General features: G+C 40.8%; 1 protein-coding gene across 13 annotated transcripts in view; it reads right to left on the reverse strand.

Annotated features, from left to right (window-relative positions):
• Window positions 1–14,941, reverse strand: part of PTPRF (protein tyrosine phosphatase receptor type F) — a 374,864-nt gene that overhangs the window by 186,360 nt on the left and 173,563 nt on the right. For all 13 annotated transcript variants that reach the window (XM_066556139.1, XM_066556138.1, XM_066556135.1 and 10 more), the window contains exons 4-5: window positions 7,369–7,514; window positions 4,561–4,702 (exon numbers count right to left, since the gene is read on the reverse strand). In XM_066556139.1, coding sequence (XP_066412236.1) covers window positions 4,561–4,702; window positions 7,369–7,514 — 288 coding nt within the window. The remainder of the gene's footprint in view (window positions 1–4,560; window positions 4,703–7,368; window positions 7,515–14,941) is intronic.

The raw sequence follows: 14,941 nt of genomic DNA on the forward strand, positions 1-14,941 counted from the left end.
AAAGCAATGAAGCCAAAGTACAGTGATCCAACTGATCCTTTTGTAACTAACCAAACACAAAGAAGGATTAAACATAGCTAACTTCTGTTTACTATTCCAATGACAAAAATCACTTTTAGATGGATGTTTACAAAAAGGGCATATTGGTTCAGGCCTTCCGAGATCTAGCTCTCTGCAGAAATCATTTGTAACAGTCAAATGTTTACCATTTACAGCATTTCAAACAGGGTAACCCCAGGAACTGGAATGCAGCTGGCAGATGGTGAAAGAAATTAAGCTCATGACATGGTTCAGTAAACAGCAAATTATGTTATGCTAGAAGTGCTTGCCACCCCAGGACAACTGCTGCACTTAAAAACTTTCTAGGTGTGCTAGTTTTGGCTGGGATAGACTTGATTTTCTTTGTAGTAGCTTGTATTGGGCTGTGTTTTGGATTTGTGCTGAGCACAATGCTGATACCATGAGGATGTTTCTGTTCACAGTAAAACACCAGGGCTGCAGTGAAACGCTCCTAAACTTCCTCAACTTCTGTCAGCACAAAGCCAGCCAGCAAAACTTAACTTTCCAGGTTACCTTGAGACCGAAACCCACTGTGCAAGAACTTCCTCAGTTCTTCTGTCTGTCCTCTTTAGCAGGAGCTGCTCTCCTGTGGAGCCCAGCAGCACTCTCCAGGCAAATAACTACATGCCACATGATTAGGAGTCTGGGATAGAGGCATAGGGGATTTGCATAGATCTAGAATGGAAATTGGAGATGGTATTTTCATTTAACCTACTTAATAACAAAGGGAAATGAAACTGAATATATTTAGTGTCACTTGAATATGACTGTATGCTCCGGATTACAAGGGAGTGAAAAAAACACTGCTTGTAAAGCATTAAAGGACCAGTTGCAATTAACTGGTTTTCCAGTTCTGGAAATCAAAACTGAATGTCCCATTTGGAAAGCCCCGGGAGAAGGGACTGATAACATACTTTGTATTTGAGCTACCTTTTTCTCCCAAAGAATCAATATATTTCTCCCTGCCCCTTGAAGACCTTTTTTTCCACTGCTTTTCCCTATCTTCCCATTGGGTGGAAACTGCTGGAAAACAGACTGAAGGCATCCTTTGATGAACAGGCACCCAGACACAAACACTGTTGCCATCACCTTTCCCAAGAGAGCTGCAATGCAGAGCATACAAGCAGTCTCATGGAAGGACATCATGGACTTCTGCAGTCCTGCCATCAGCTTGTTGCTACGTTCTTGCACGCTGGCATCCTTTCTACTTATATTTCATATAACCTCCCTATTTAAAATGTTCTGTAATTCTCAAAATTACCACTGAATAATATATTTATTAATTTGTTAGTGCCACTAACTGTCCCTGAGGCTTTTCTTGAGAATGTGTGTCAGCTTATTGATTCTAGCCTTCCCCCTCCCTGAACTGCTTTCCTCCTCTGCCAAGCAGAAACATAGTTCTGTGCTGCTTCAGGTCATAATTGGAAAAAAGATAGAAATGTTCAATATGACTCATACATAATTCAGCTTATCAGCTACCCAGGAGAAATGAGAAGAGAAGGTCTACGCATGTCTATTTCTTCTACTATCAACAGGAGAAGTAATTTCCAGTTACACAAAGTATACGTAGTTTGGTCACAACAGGATCTGCAGTTAGAAGGGAAAAATGAGAGACATGGAAGCAAAGAATAAAAGGGCAGTAGGGAACCAAATTGTTAAAAGAGATTCACTTATGTGAGAATTCCTGATTCCCCAGGAAGACTGGACTCATGCTTCTCTCTTAATACTCAGAATGAAGCAAGTTGGAAATTAGAAAGGATAACCTGCTTCTGATCTGTAAAACATCGCAGAAATCTAAATAAAATAAAGCTCCAGCTTAGTTAGCTACAAAGACATCTAGTAAGGAGCCTGCTAAACCCTAACTGTGACTTCTGGATTTAATGTTAAGGCCTATGTTCTAAAGGCAAATTGTGAGAAGGAGCATTAAAACCTATTGTTATAAAGGATTTTTAATGTAAAAATCAATACATGCTGTGTATTTAGCAGCATGTAACCACGAGGACGCCTATGATAAGCTTTGTCATGCACCAGGGACGACTGCATTAGTCAAATTCTTGAAAGGAAGTGCAGAATGTCTGTATCATTCAAACTGCCATCTGAGACCAATTACGGAAATTATTTTAACCCCAAAAGCAGAGGGAAAAATCCAGTCCTAGTTGATAGTCTTGAGAGTGCCAAGGGTTCCACATGAATGTGTAATTTTCAAATACCTCTACAAAATTAATGTTAGAAAAGTGATGGTGTAACAGAGAATTTGTGCACTTAACACTATTTTTTGAAGCCACTGAGAGTAAACAAGCACAATCAGGGCAACATCTCCTTCACCAAAGTGTAAGCAAAGGAATATTAATAGTAACTTTAAAAAAATCATATTCAGAAAATGCAGAAACATTATAATCTCTATCAGACAACGCAGAAAAATAAGATGACGTGACTGGAAAATTACAGAGCTGTCTGTAGAAAAGTCTCGTAAAAGGGAAATGTAAAACATAGTTTCTTAAATACAAATACATCATAACAGAACCCATCTTCTTTATTAGTTAAGCCAACATAAAAGGCACATGTAGTTCTTCATCCTCACAGTCAAGCTCACAACTCTATATGCACGAGCACATACAAATTGTTAGGCAGCAAATGTTTCTTAATTTTGCCCATTACAAGAGTGCCCAGCAAGGGGTCGATACTCTTCAGTTTGAGTGGAAAACACAGCCCCCCCAGCCTGCAGATCGTTTTTGACCTGATGGGATCATGTTCAACTATCATTACTCCCAATTAAACGAATTTTCCAAACAGAAAAGCAGGCTCAGTGTTTGACTGCTACTGACTTTTGCTTCTGCAGCTGTTAAATTGTGTGCCTGCATGTCTTTTCCTGTCTGTGGTATTTCCTAACATTCCCTATTTATGTGGTGGTCTGCAAGCTTTACCTCATCAGGAAATCAGCAGGAGCACCATGGAGCTAAGAAATACTGTTGTGTTCCTTGATGCAAGGCATGTCTCTGTGGGCCTTTGAACACTTAACACAGAGCAAATAAATTATTAGCGTGTGTGTGCATGTGCATACATATCCAAGATACATAAAGGCAACTACAACCAAAGGGAACAGGAATGTGCAAGGAAGAGTGGTATTCAAGCATGCAGTATCACAAAAATCCAGTTGCAGGAAGCATTTAAATGCAGATCCGCACATAAACTGCTGAAAGAGCTCCACTGAGCTTTGTGCACTCACATGCACTGCTGCATAGGCAAGAAGTAACAAAAAGAATGTGATTTTTGTCCCCCAATAATTTTCAAGTCTATAGCACTTGTTACCCTATTCTTAATAATAGTATTACTGGAGAGCAAGCTGATCTTTAAGATGCCCCACCTCCAGAAAGAAGATACACAATCACATCAGGTACTGAATGATTTCTATGATTCCCATCACCACGGTGCCTGAGCACATTACAGTTGTTTAATGTATTCTTTGTCACAGAGCAGAAAGGAAAATATGATTACCTCTATGCTATAAATGGGGATGGGAGAACAAGGAACAATAGGCAACTTGTCATGTGTGGCTGGCACACTCACCACTGGGATAACCACTCTCCTCTGATTCAAAATCCTACAGCAATAAACACTTTCCAGTCTGGTTTTTTCATTACTTAGAAGTTTCTACATCAATCTATAAACCACAAGCAATTTGCCTAAGCCTTTTCCTGCTTGTAAGGGGTAAAAATGCAAGGGGTAAAAAATCCATTCAGCCAAATGCCCCAGGATTTCTAACATCTCAGTACATTTACAAATTCCTATATATAAACAAATGATAGAACACATTTATGTCCTGGAAAAATCCCATCTTTCCTTAAAAGCAGAAAATAATTCTGACAATTTAATATTTTAAAAAATCAAGTGTTCACAAGCCTGTTTATATCTAATAAACTGCTTTCCCACAAACATTTAGCAGAAACAACATAGCAAGCAAAATAAAACCTGCTCATATAGCAGACAAGGAGGAAAATCTATTCCTTAACAGGAGAGCCAGAATTAAAAGTTGTGAGTACAGTGAAGAATAAACACAACTAAATTTCACATCACATTAAAAACCTGAAGAGTAACCTGAAAATCTGTGTGCTGATTTAATCCAGAAGGTACAGCAGCATAGATTAAGTTTCTGATTGTCAGATACAATACTTAGATACCCTGAAGATGGGTATTATATGAAAGCAAATAGATGAGAAAAGTATACAAATGTCTCTGTAGATAGCCCTCCAAGTCAGAAATGACACCTCTCAATCAGACAACAAAAACACTCTAAAGACAGCTCAGAATCTGCAATCCTTCCATGACTGTCTCAAAATATGATGTTCTATTATAGGAGAAATTATAGCAGCTGCTGCAGGAAGAACACAGCTTTACCCAATCAAGCTAGAATATCACCACACCATTTAAATGCAGCACATCAGCATGTAGCTGCCAAAGCTGTCTCCTGCCACTTAAGGAATGCAAGAACTTTGCCCTTACCTTCTAACACTGTTAACTTGGCACTGGTGTTTATCTCCCCCACACTGTTGGTGGCTGTGCACTCATAGATAGCCTCATCTCGATGGACACGCAGGGGCTGTATCCGCAGAACTGATCCCGACCCATCATCGAACTCGATAACCTTTGAAAAGGAAAAGAAAGCACTTCATTACTGCTGTCTTCTGCAACAAACACTGAAAGTCAAAACAACCCAGGGGTTGAAGAACAAAAACCAAAACAAAACAAGTCCTGTAAGCCCTAAAATACCATGCAGTGAGTTAAGTGTTCCAAATGCAGTAGCACAAAAATTTCAGTGTCAAGAACACATTTGTCCTCTGAGAAGGCCAGAACAAATGAAGATCCAATGAGGTTCTTTATGGATCAATTAAGGTTGACAAATTATCAACCTGGTAATAAAGATGTGAATCTGATGATTTAAAACATCTGAGCCATATTTGCACTAATGATTTTACTAATCACTGGTAACAATTTAGTGCCAACTTTCACCTTGATGGAAGAGAAGAATGATATACTCCTGTGGGATTGCAGGGAAACAGTAACAAAACTTGAATAAAACCTTGAGCACCTTCAGCACGTGCTAACTCCAGCAGTGAGGGGTTTTAATGCTCCTCAGCACTGGGTACTTTGCAACTCTGGCATAATCAACAATGATGTAATTACACTTCCTTCTTCAGCATAAGTAAATTAAGTCTTTAATAAATCATTGTCTTTCCATCCATCCTGCTAAGCTGCAAAATGCATTACTCTGACTTATACATGGAAGAAAAAGGTATTTATTAGTTTGTAGCTGGATCACTATATGCTATTTCTTAACTGCAAGGATGTGAAGGCACAGCCTCAAGCCATTATTAATGCCAAACTCACCCTTCTCCTATTACAGAGTACAGCAAAAGTTGGAAATACCACCTGATGTGCAGACAGTGACAGCATGAGGGAGAGGAAGATGCCACCCACTCCTGTCCCTTGGGAACTGAGGGGGAGATGAAGAGACTTAAAGGATCCTTCGTTCCAGACATGGATGTCAACCTAGGGCTGCTATCCCCATGCAAAACTTCCACCCTATTTTCAAGGGCCTGTTTAGGAGCACTTCCCACGGTGTAAAGATCAAAAGAGAGAACAGGAAGGAGGAGAACAATGCACCACAAGAGCCTGCAGTGACAGGAGAATTAGGAAGAAATCAAAAGGTAACCAAGACCACTAAAAAAATCTGTTATTCCTCATGCTGGAAGGAATAGCCCTTCCATATAAAGAAGAAATCCCTAATGCAGTCAGGTAAAGAAAGAGAAATATGAATATCACCACAATACACTTTAAAGAATTAATTTTTTAAAAACACTTATCTTTAAATTAAACATGAAACTGTGACAATATACTAAATCTTTACAAAGGGCAGAGCTACCGCTAAATTTTAAAACAAGACAAAGTCAGCTACAGAGATTAATTCACTTCAGTGATAAGGACTAAAAAGCTAAGAGATGAAACAGCAGAAATCTCTTTTGCCCTCACTATCCTTTGAACCAACACTGTGTGATAGGAACAGAGCTACAACTACGAAGGGCCAGACAGATGCTGAGGCCAAAATGTTGTGAACTTGCTAACAATGGATACCTCTTCTGTGTCCCAACTTAGCATGTGTACAACAGATTTGGTTTTTTTCTCCATTTAAACTTACTTCCAAATTTTCCCTAATTAAAACGAATAATGAAGTAAAATTAATAGTTACTTAGGAAAAAAATAATCACTATCTCCTGACACAAGCTATTCATCCAAACTGATGTGAACAAAGGTATGAAATTGCTAATATAAATGCATATAATATGGCATAGCCCTCTGGTAAGCCACAGCAAGCACCAAATTCACTATAATGGTTGTATGGTTGTATCTACTTACAAATTAGATAGTTACTATACAACAAACCTTTACCAGGGAAAAATAACAATGTAAAACAAGATTAAAATTGATTACTTTAATCAAGGTTTTCTGCTCACATATGAATTCATGATTAAAATTGGTGAGTTGAATCAATCCATTCTGGGCAGCAAAGTCATCTTGTGCTCCAGTCAGGAAAGCAAAAACATCAAAGACAAGGGATTAGAGGAAAGGCAGCAGAATTGCAGAAGAGTCACATTTGCAAGGGCAGTTTTAGAGAAGGGAGCCCAACACCAAAAAGGAAAGCAGAGAAAAAGGTGGAGAAAGTCAGTGAAAATGTACTTGCTATGTAAAATATAAACCAAATTTCCCCTTTTCATAGATGTTTCTGATACCTGCTCTTCTCCCTTTCTTTCTCTCCTGCTTTAGCTCACAGGGACATCAATTAACCCTTCACCGTTACCCTTCCAAGTACCTTTGGGGGAGGGATGGCAGTAACCATCACTTAAAGATTTCCAGTAATGTTTTGGTATCTCACTTTTGAATTCAACTGGGGATTGCAGGTCAAAGAGTTGCCTTATAAATTCTGACAATGAAAAGAAAAAGATAGTGCTAGATCCAGCTCTTATCTGCCATCCAGTTCTCTGTAAGCCCCAGTCTCCCATGTGAAGGAGGATGTCCTGTTGGTGTGTTTCCAGCATCATGCTCAAAGGACACCACCTGCTCCACAGATTGCATTGCTGCAGGGAAGGAAACTCGCTTTACACTAAAGCTTTACACTCTGTATTGTAGTGATGAAGAGATACCCAGGTTGCAGTGATGATTATTGTGCAATTAAGACCTGCGAGGATTAGATTGATCACCAAATTTTCAGGTTTGGGTTTTTTCTTGTTTTTTTTTTCCCCTTTTGGTAATTACCTCAAACCGCTGAGAACTGACTTTCTTCCCCTTCTTCATCCACGTGATACGAGGTTTGGGCTCTCCTGTTGCCTGACACACAAAAGAGGCCACTCCTCCAGAAATCCCAATCTGATCTTCAGGAGCCTTCATAAACGTTGGCTTGCCTGGAAAAAATAACCAAATCACCCCCATGAGGACATAACATCAGATAAAGCATGGAATGTGTCATGTTAATCTAAATTATAAAGTAACTGGTGCTCTTACTACAAATCCAGGCTGAATGGCCTCAGCCACACAAATTCAGTGCAGACTGCAACATGACAAGGACAGTTTCTGCTTGAGTACCTTTTTCTCCTGAAATGGTAAAGTCCATCCGGCTTGCCTATAAATGAGGGCAATAGAAGGCTCTCCCCTGCCCCCTGGGCATTCATTCAGGTATATGACAATTTGGAACAATTTTGCAGTTTATTTTTTAATAAATGGATTTTTGCAGATTTGTACCATGCTCATAGCACTGGCAATTACAGAACAGCTGACACACCAAACCTATGAAATGTACCATATCTTGACATTAGTTTAACTGAAAGCTGTTAACATATCCATAAAAATTAACAGATACAGTTTTAAGTATACAAATAACAACCTTTAGTTTCATTTTAAATGTGGACTGACATAAAATCCTACAGTTTAAGTATCTGGAAACCTGCAGAGGCTAGCCTATGCTTGTTAAGAAACTAATCACTAGAAATGAAAGTCAGCAAAGAAACCAAAATAGCATTCAGGCATGAAAGACTTGGCAAAAATAATAAAATAAAAAAGTATCAAATAACATTTAAATAATCAATTTAAAAACTCATGAAAATAGAGCTGTGTCTTTGAGATTTGCATAACAGATTCAGATGGATAAAACTATGCATGCAGGTTGAATGGTTGTATTATTCTTCTGTATGGGAAAATTTTGCACTATGTGATCTGAGGATCATCTTGAAACACCGCTTTGTCCTCATGAGAAGCATTTGATGATCTCATATTCCTGTAAAGCACTAAAACATTTAACTCCACAGGGAGAGTTAACAGAGTCCACCCATGATGCCATTCCACACACAGGTCACACTACGGCCATGTTTCAAATACAATTCTGATCAACCACCTCAAAGATGAACCTGACCTATAAAGAGGTCAGAGACAACTGCTGGCATGTAGAAAGGAGCCTGACTAAAAGAAGAAACCTGTTCAACCCCAAGATAACAAACCAATGACCCCAGCAGAGCTGCTGGTGGTTCCACACCTTCACATTCCAGACACATCCATGAGTGTGTCCTTGAGGGAGAGGGACATGACATCTGTCAGCCCAGGTGCTTTGACCTCTAGCCAAACTGAGGGCTGAATTTCCCTGATCTAGGAGGGATACAAATTCAGTGATCCCAAAAGACCACAGCCTTTAAATGTATTTTTCTAATGCATGAGAGATTCAAATTCTATGGGTGCAGCTGCAGTTACAGCCAAACCAGGCAGGCGGTGGCAGTGACTGAAGAGGGCAGGGGCAAGTGCTCTGCTCCTCATCCCCCCCACTGCTCCTCCCTGCTGCCTCCAGACACTGGCACCTGAATCCTACAAGGAGCCCCAGCATCATCAAAGCCTCTGTGGAACAGATTTGGGCTCCTAACCTGGCACAAAGATGCTTTTTTCTTCTTTTCCAAATAGAGCATGGAGAGCAGTGGCTCAGGACAGGATGAGGCAGAGCTCAGGAGACAGCACCTTTCTCTCAGCAAATGTGGAGCACAATTTCACCCCTGGACTGCAGTCCTGGGAGACTTGGCTGAAACTGTGACACCTCCTCAACCCTAGTTCCACCTTCTGGTTTAGCCCACATTAACTGCTTCTGCTGAGCCCTGTCTTGGCAGTGTGGCATGGTGTGACAACACACACAGCCACTCAACCAAGTGAACTACTTCAACCCTCCCTGCTTTTGACAAAGTCCAGAGACCAGGTTCTGCCAGGCCAGGGAGACTGCCAAAGGCCCAGGATGCTTCTTGCTTCTCCCACATGGCACCACTGCCTGTGAGGGGTGTTGGGGTATGCTGGAAGATGGTCTTTGTGAGAAGAGGTCAGGGCTGCCCTGTGCTGGACACAGAGATCCCACAGCATGGCACAGCCAGGCTTGTCATGGTGGTGCCTCTGTGGTAACGGGTTAAGAAAAGGCAGAACACCTCACAGGAGTGAGGAATGAGGTAAAAAGTGAGGAACAGCCTTGTCAGCACCGAGCCAGAGGGGCATGAGGAGCTCCAGGTGCCTGAGCAGGTATTGCCCTGCAGCCCATGGAGACACTAGGGTGAAGCAGGTATTTCCTGGCAGCCTGCAGCTGGCTGAGGACAACCCACTGCTTTCAGAGTGAGAGACAAGGCCAGACCAGTGGAGAGAGACCCAGCAGTGGAGGCCACCCACAGCAGAGGGGGGTGGCACTCAGCCACTGCAGAGGCAGCAGGACAGCAGAGCCCCCCCAAACCTGCAACAGCCACTGCTCCACACGGGCTGTGCCCTGGGCTGGGGAGCCACCAAGCACCCACGTGGGGACATGCCAGCCCCAACCTGGCTGATCTGGGGGTCACAGCTGACACGCTGCAGTGCAGACCTGGACCTCTGCAGCTCACTCAGCCTGATTTCCAAAAGGTGGGTGGTGGATCCAGCATGGCCAGCACTGCCTGCACAGAAATGGATACACATGTTCTGTCCTCAATACGCTCCTCTGAAGAAGTATCACAGACCTGGCCTCACCACAGAAATTCCTCACAAAAGTGTACTGAATTTTGCCATCCTTGGTGTGGAGTCCCCAGGACTGTGCTCAAACCCCAGAAAATGCCTTTTAAGACATGATGGCTGCTGTCTAAAGGCTTTGGCACATTGTCCTGACATGAACAGCAAGCAATTATTAAGTCTGCTTGCTTAACTGATGCTGATTCCACATATTTACTCATCTATAATCATGTCTATTTCTACTTAGTTTGTATTTACATATATCTCTGTTTATTCACCTTTCATCTATTCCAGAGAAATGTTAATTTACCATTCAGGCTGCTAGTGATGGCATTGTGATTGACTGTTTTGCTATGCAGTGTGCTGAGCTGATGCCTTGTATTGCACTTCAGCAGCTGATTTGGTTTTCTGATTTTCTGTTATTTACTCTGTGATCTTAGTAAAGTAGTGTAATTTTTTTCAAATGGCAAATACAGCAGAATCCAAAAACTTTTGTCCTTGAAGAATACAATGCAATTATATCTCTAACTTTACACTTACTCCCCAGCACATACACTGAGGACTTACTTTACTTTTGTACATTTAAAAAAGATCAATACTATTAAAACCAGAACAAAAGGAAACTGAACATTCACTTGCAGTAAAAGCTAAAAAAAACCTGCTGCCTTGATTTTACATTGTTGCAATGAACCTTTTTCCCCTGCACGTTTGAGTGACACTGATTTCTGGAAACAATCTAAATCCTCCAAGACTGGTCACACAAGTACACCTGTATATAAACCAAATTCTCAGTCCGAGAAAAGGTATTTCTACAAAGGCATTTTAAACATTTCTATGCTCTGAAATTTTGAAATGGAAGGAAAGTACTAATTAAGCAAACCTATAATCCTGAGTCCTGGCCCCAGGACAATAGAGTCAGGCATGAGTATATTTTTTATATTGACCAGTAACTGTTACAGTAAATCCCAAAATTCATCCCAGTAAGAGCTAACACAAGCACAACAGAGTATCCACTAAACTGCTGGTGTCTGTGAAAAATGCATGTTAAGTGGACTAGACAACCTCCACATCTCCCCTCCAACCAACATCTCTCTAACTCTACTGGAGTTAGAGCCTAGAGGAAGCTGTCATGAGACTATCACTAGTTACCTCCAAGGGGCAACACTGGGGAGAGGGCCAGATCATGGTACAAGCTGTCTTTTTTAGCCCATTTTAAGCATTTGCACTCTTAGGGTAGTCCTAGAAACACAGTCAGAAAAAAATACGGATGCACAGAATAACCTACATGTTGTCCTTTCCCTCTCCTTAAATTCAAAATGAGCAGTGTCCATAGAAGATTATACATGTATGAAGTTTTAATTTAACTGTTTTTCGCTCAAACATGCTACATATAAATACAAGGAACTCAAATGTCTTTTGCAGTGAAAACCTGTCCTTTCCCTGATAACCTATGGACCAAAGCTGAAGATTTTCTGTTGAAAGTTTAAGGGGTGGGGGGAAAGGAGAAAGACCTATTGTGTTTCAAAGACAAATCTCTGAACCACCAGCCTGAGAGAACCTCCTGAGGAAGTCCTGTCTGACAGCAGGGAGAGGCGCCGGATGGCTGGGTGCCCATCACACCCACCTTCACTCACTCCAGCACATGGAGTAACAACTCCAGACTGGCACAGTTTCCCTAAGTCCAAACTACTCCAGTCTTTCTCTCCCTGGCCTCTCTGCTTGGTGACAGATACCTGGAGCACTTTCAGGCCTCACACCCTGAACTAATTCTTGCTCCTCACTTCAAAACCAAGTTCCTATTACACCAGGAACAGAAGTCACTGCTCTCATTTCTATTCACTCACAAGCTTCAGGCAGGAGAATGGGAAAATTTTCACCTTCTTGGCTGAAATTTTCTCTGTTTGGTCTTTGCTCAAAACGAAATTATTCTAGAAAGCTTATGGGAACAACACAGTTCTGAGGAGGAAGACTAAAAAATAGAGTATTTCTTTCTCTTGTAAGAAACTGACTTCATCTTATTTGGCTGGGGGCAGAAAAATAACAACTTGCTCAGACATGCTCTCCATTGAGAAATTAAAACCAAAAAACAACATTTCAGAAGAAAAGGACTTTCCTTCCACATTTGGTAGTGTTGAAAAAGCCACTTGCCAAGCAAGCACAGATTTGTGGATAATCCTGTAAAGTGAATCCCAAAGAGGGCCTCATGGCATGCACGAGATGCTTGCAGAGATTTAGGTACACAGTGCTCTACTGAGCTAGCCTGGAAAAATAGCAGAAAACTCATGCAGTGTCCTGAGCTGGGTGTGTGAAGGGTTCAAAAGAAAAGCTCCTTTGAGTTATATTCTAAAAGGTCAGCAAGAACGTGCAAAGAAAGCCAGAGACAGTCAGGTATGCTCTAACCAATATGGCTGTTGTCTGTCCTTCCCTGCAAAACAGTGTGATGGGTTTGGGAGGGGAACCTGAAGCCCTCAAAGACAACCTCAGGTTTCCTGGAGAGCCACTGACACATTTCCTGCAGGATACTTCAGAGCCAGGCACAGCCATGAAGATGCCTCTCTCACCTGTATGTTATATTTAAAATCACTGTTGCTCCCTGCTATTCTGGAAAATTTGTTGTGAAAGAATTCGTACAAATGAGAAAACCATCTCAGCACCTGTTTTAAAATCTGCCCTACCAAACATCTGTAGCAGAAGAGTAAAATTTCAGTTCCCTTCTCCAGGTTTTCTTTTCTTTAGCTGCTAAGTTCAGAGTCACTTCATCGCATGTGCAGTTTTTAGGCTGCACAGCTTCTTAGTGAACCCAAAGGACTTTCCCAGGGAGAAAAGTGTCTCTTGTCAGATTTCCTTCAAGGCTGAGGACAGAGGTGTAGCCTCTTTCTAACTTGGCAAAGTGTCTTTTACGTGAACCATGGTCTTTGAGGAGTAACGTATAATCTGCATTACCTGACTTGAATACTAGCCAGATCCTTGAAAAATAATGCTGGGTCCTGGGTAATTAGCACAGATGGTTGCATTTTGATACGCATTAAGCACACAATTGTCACATAAAATATGCTTCCTTGTAATAATATACACAAATGTTAACTTGTTTTATTTCAAAGACCCATCATTTTCTTAAAATAAATGGGAAAATTAAATGGAATCTGAATGCATTTTCAGGATTTAGCACCCATATCAAATATTCCTCATTCAAAAATTTTAATTCAGGGACTGGTAACATAGTGCTCCTTCTGTTCTTGTGGATGCCATTTTTCCAAAGGGTCACACAGAGGTTTGAGGAAAAATGTATTCTTGAACACGTCTACAATTAAGTGTTCTATGAACACCCACCTGCTGTGAGAGATTTTGAAGAAAAAATCTGTGTCCTCATGGTACAAGTTCTCACTACTCTAAATAGATGGGCAGCCAAAAATAAGACTTGTGTTGTAGGAGAGGGAAGCTTATATTTTTATCCGAAAGATTTTACGACTTGAGCTAAATTAAGATTGGAAGCAGACTCCTCTGTGAACAAAAAAAATTACAGTTGCAATATAAGATGAACTGGATAAGGACATACAATAGGCATAGGCAATCTTATTTAGGTGCCTGGCCTAAATGAATATTAAGAAATTACTGACACTGGAATGAACAGATCACAATGAAATCAGTTCCTGAGCCTGGAAATTGCAAAATTCAGGTTTAAATCCCTGCCTTTAACCTTCCCTGTCACATACACAAAGGCACAACTGTGCCTCACCTTCCTTTGTAAAACTAACCTGCTGTTCTCACATGGCTGCTGTCAGGACAAATATGCAGAAAATGATGATGTGGCTCAGTTATAACACTGGGAAGGAACCAACAGTGACACAGACCTTCTCATGTTCATGACTGACTTTGAAGTGGAAATGAAGTGGTCTAGAAGACAAAGGTTGCCCAAGCTTTTATATACAGCTATACAGTATTTCTAGGGTTCCTTTATGATCCTGGGTGATTGATTTCTGTGCATGGATGGATGCCTAATGGAAAGATACTCTGGAGAAAGCTGATCAGTGATTCTTCTCCTAAGCATCCACTGCAGGGCAGGAGACAAGTCAGTGGGCTCCCCAGCTATCCTTACATTTAGCATCCTTATGCTTTCCTTGAAATATACCCACCATTATTTAAATGTAGTTCCTGCCCCTTTGTGATTAGCAGGAATACTGTTTGGCAAAATACAATTTTTCAAACTTGCACTTTTTATTCTTGGATAATTTATACGTAGGAAGAGCCTGTGTGAGCCTTGTAATAACATTTCTTTAACAACAGCTTGGTAAAGCCTCTGTGGGTCTCAGTGAGCACAATCCTAATTCATTCCTTATTTCTCCTATTTTGGTTTTATTTCACTAAGATGACAGCACTTTGTAAATGAAACTTCTGTTCTTTATTGTTTGGTGCAAAGCACTTATTAAAAAAATGCAAATGTATGTGGTGGGGTGTTGCATGCTCAGATGTGTTGCACAATTTTCTTTTTATCCAGGATATGGATCATAACCCTTTCTCCCATTCACTTTAAAAAAACTCTTAATAGCACCCCAATCACAGAAAACGGCACTCCAAATTCAACACATTCCTCAGATCAATCTGAATTACACATTACCTCACGTTACCTGCATATTGCCTCTTTTTTACGATCTTATTTTGTTTTAATGCTTAAGAGATTCCCAACAGCTAGGAGAAATGATTCTGCTATTTCAATCTGATTTTAGTGGTTGAGTTTTCCAGCTTCAAGTGTGAATGTCCATGATAATCAAATCTACAAACATTATCTCAGAGCAAGTTGCATTTCTCCTTGTCGCCTTCTCCTGACTTCCATGAAGTT

Source organism: Molothrus aeneus, chromosome 9 (genome assembly GCF_037042795.1).
Source record: "Molothrus aeneus isolate 106 chromosome 9, BPBGC_Maene_1.0, whole genome shotgun sequence".
Classification (NCBI taxonomy): Eukaryota; Metazoa; Chordata; class Aves; order Passeriformes; family Icteridae; genus Molothrus; species Molothrus aeneus.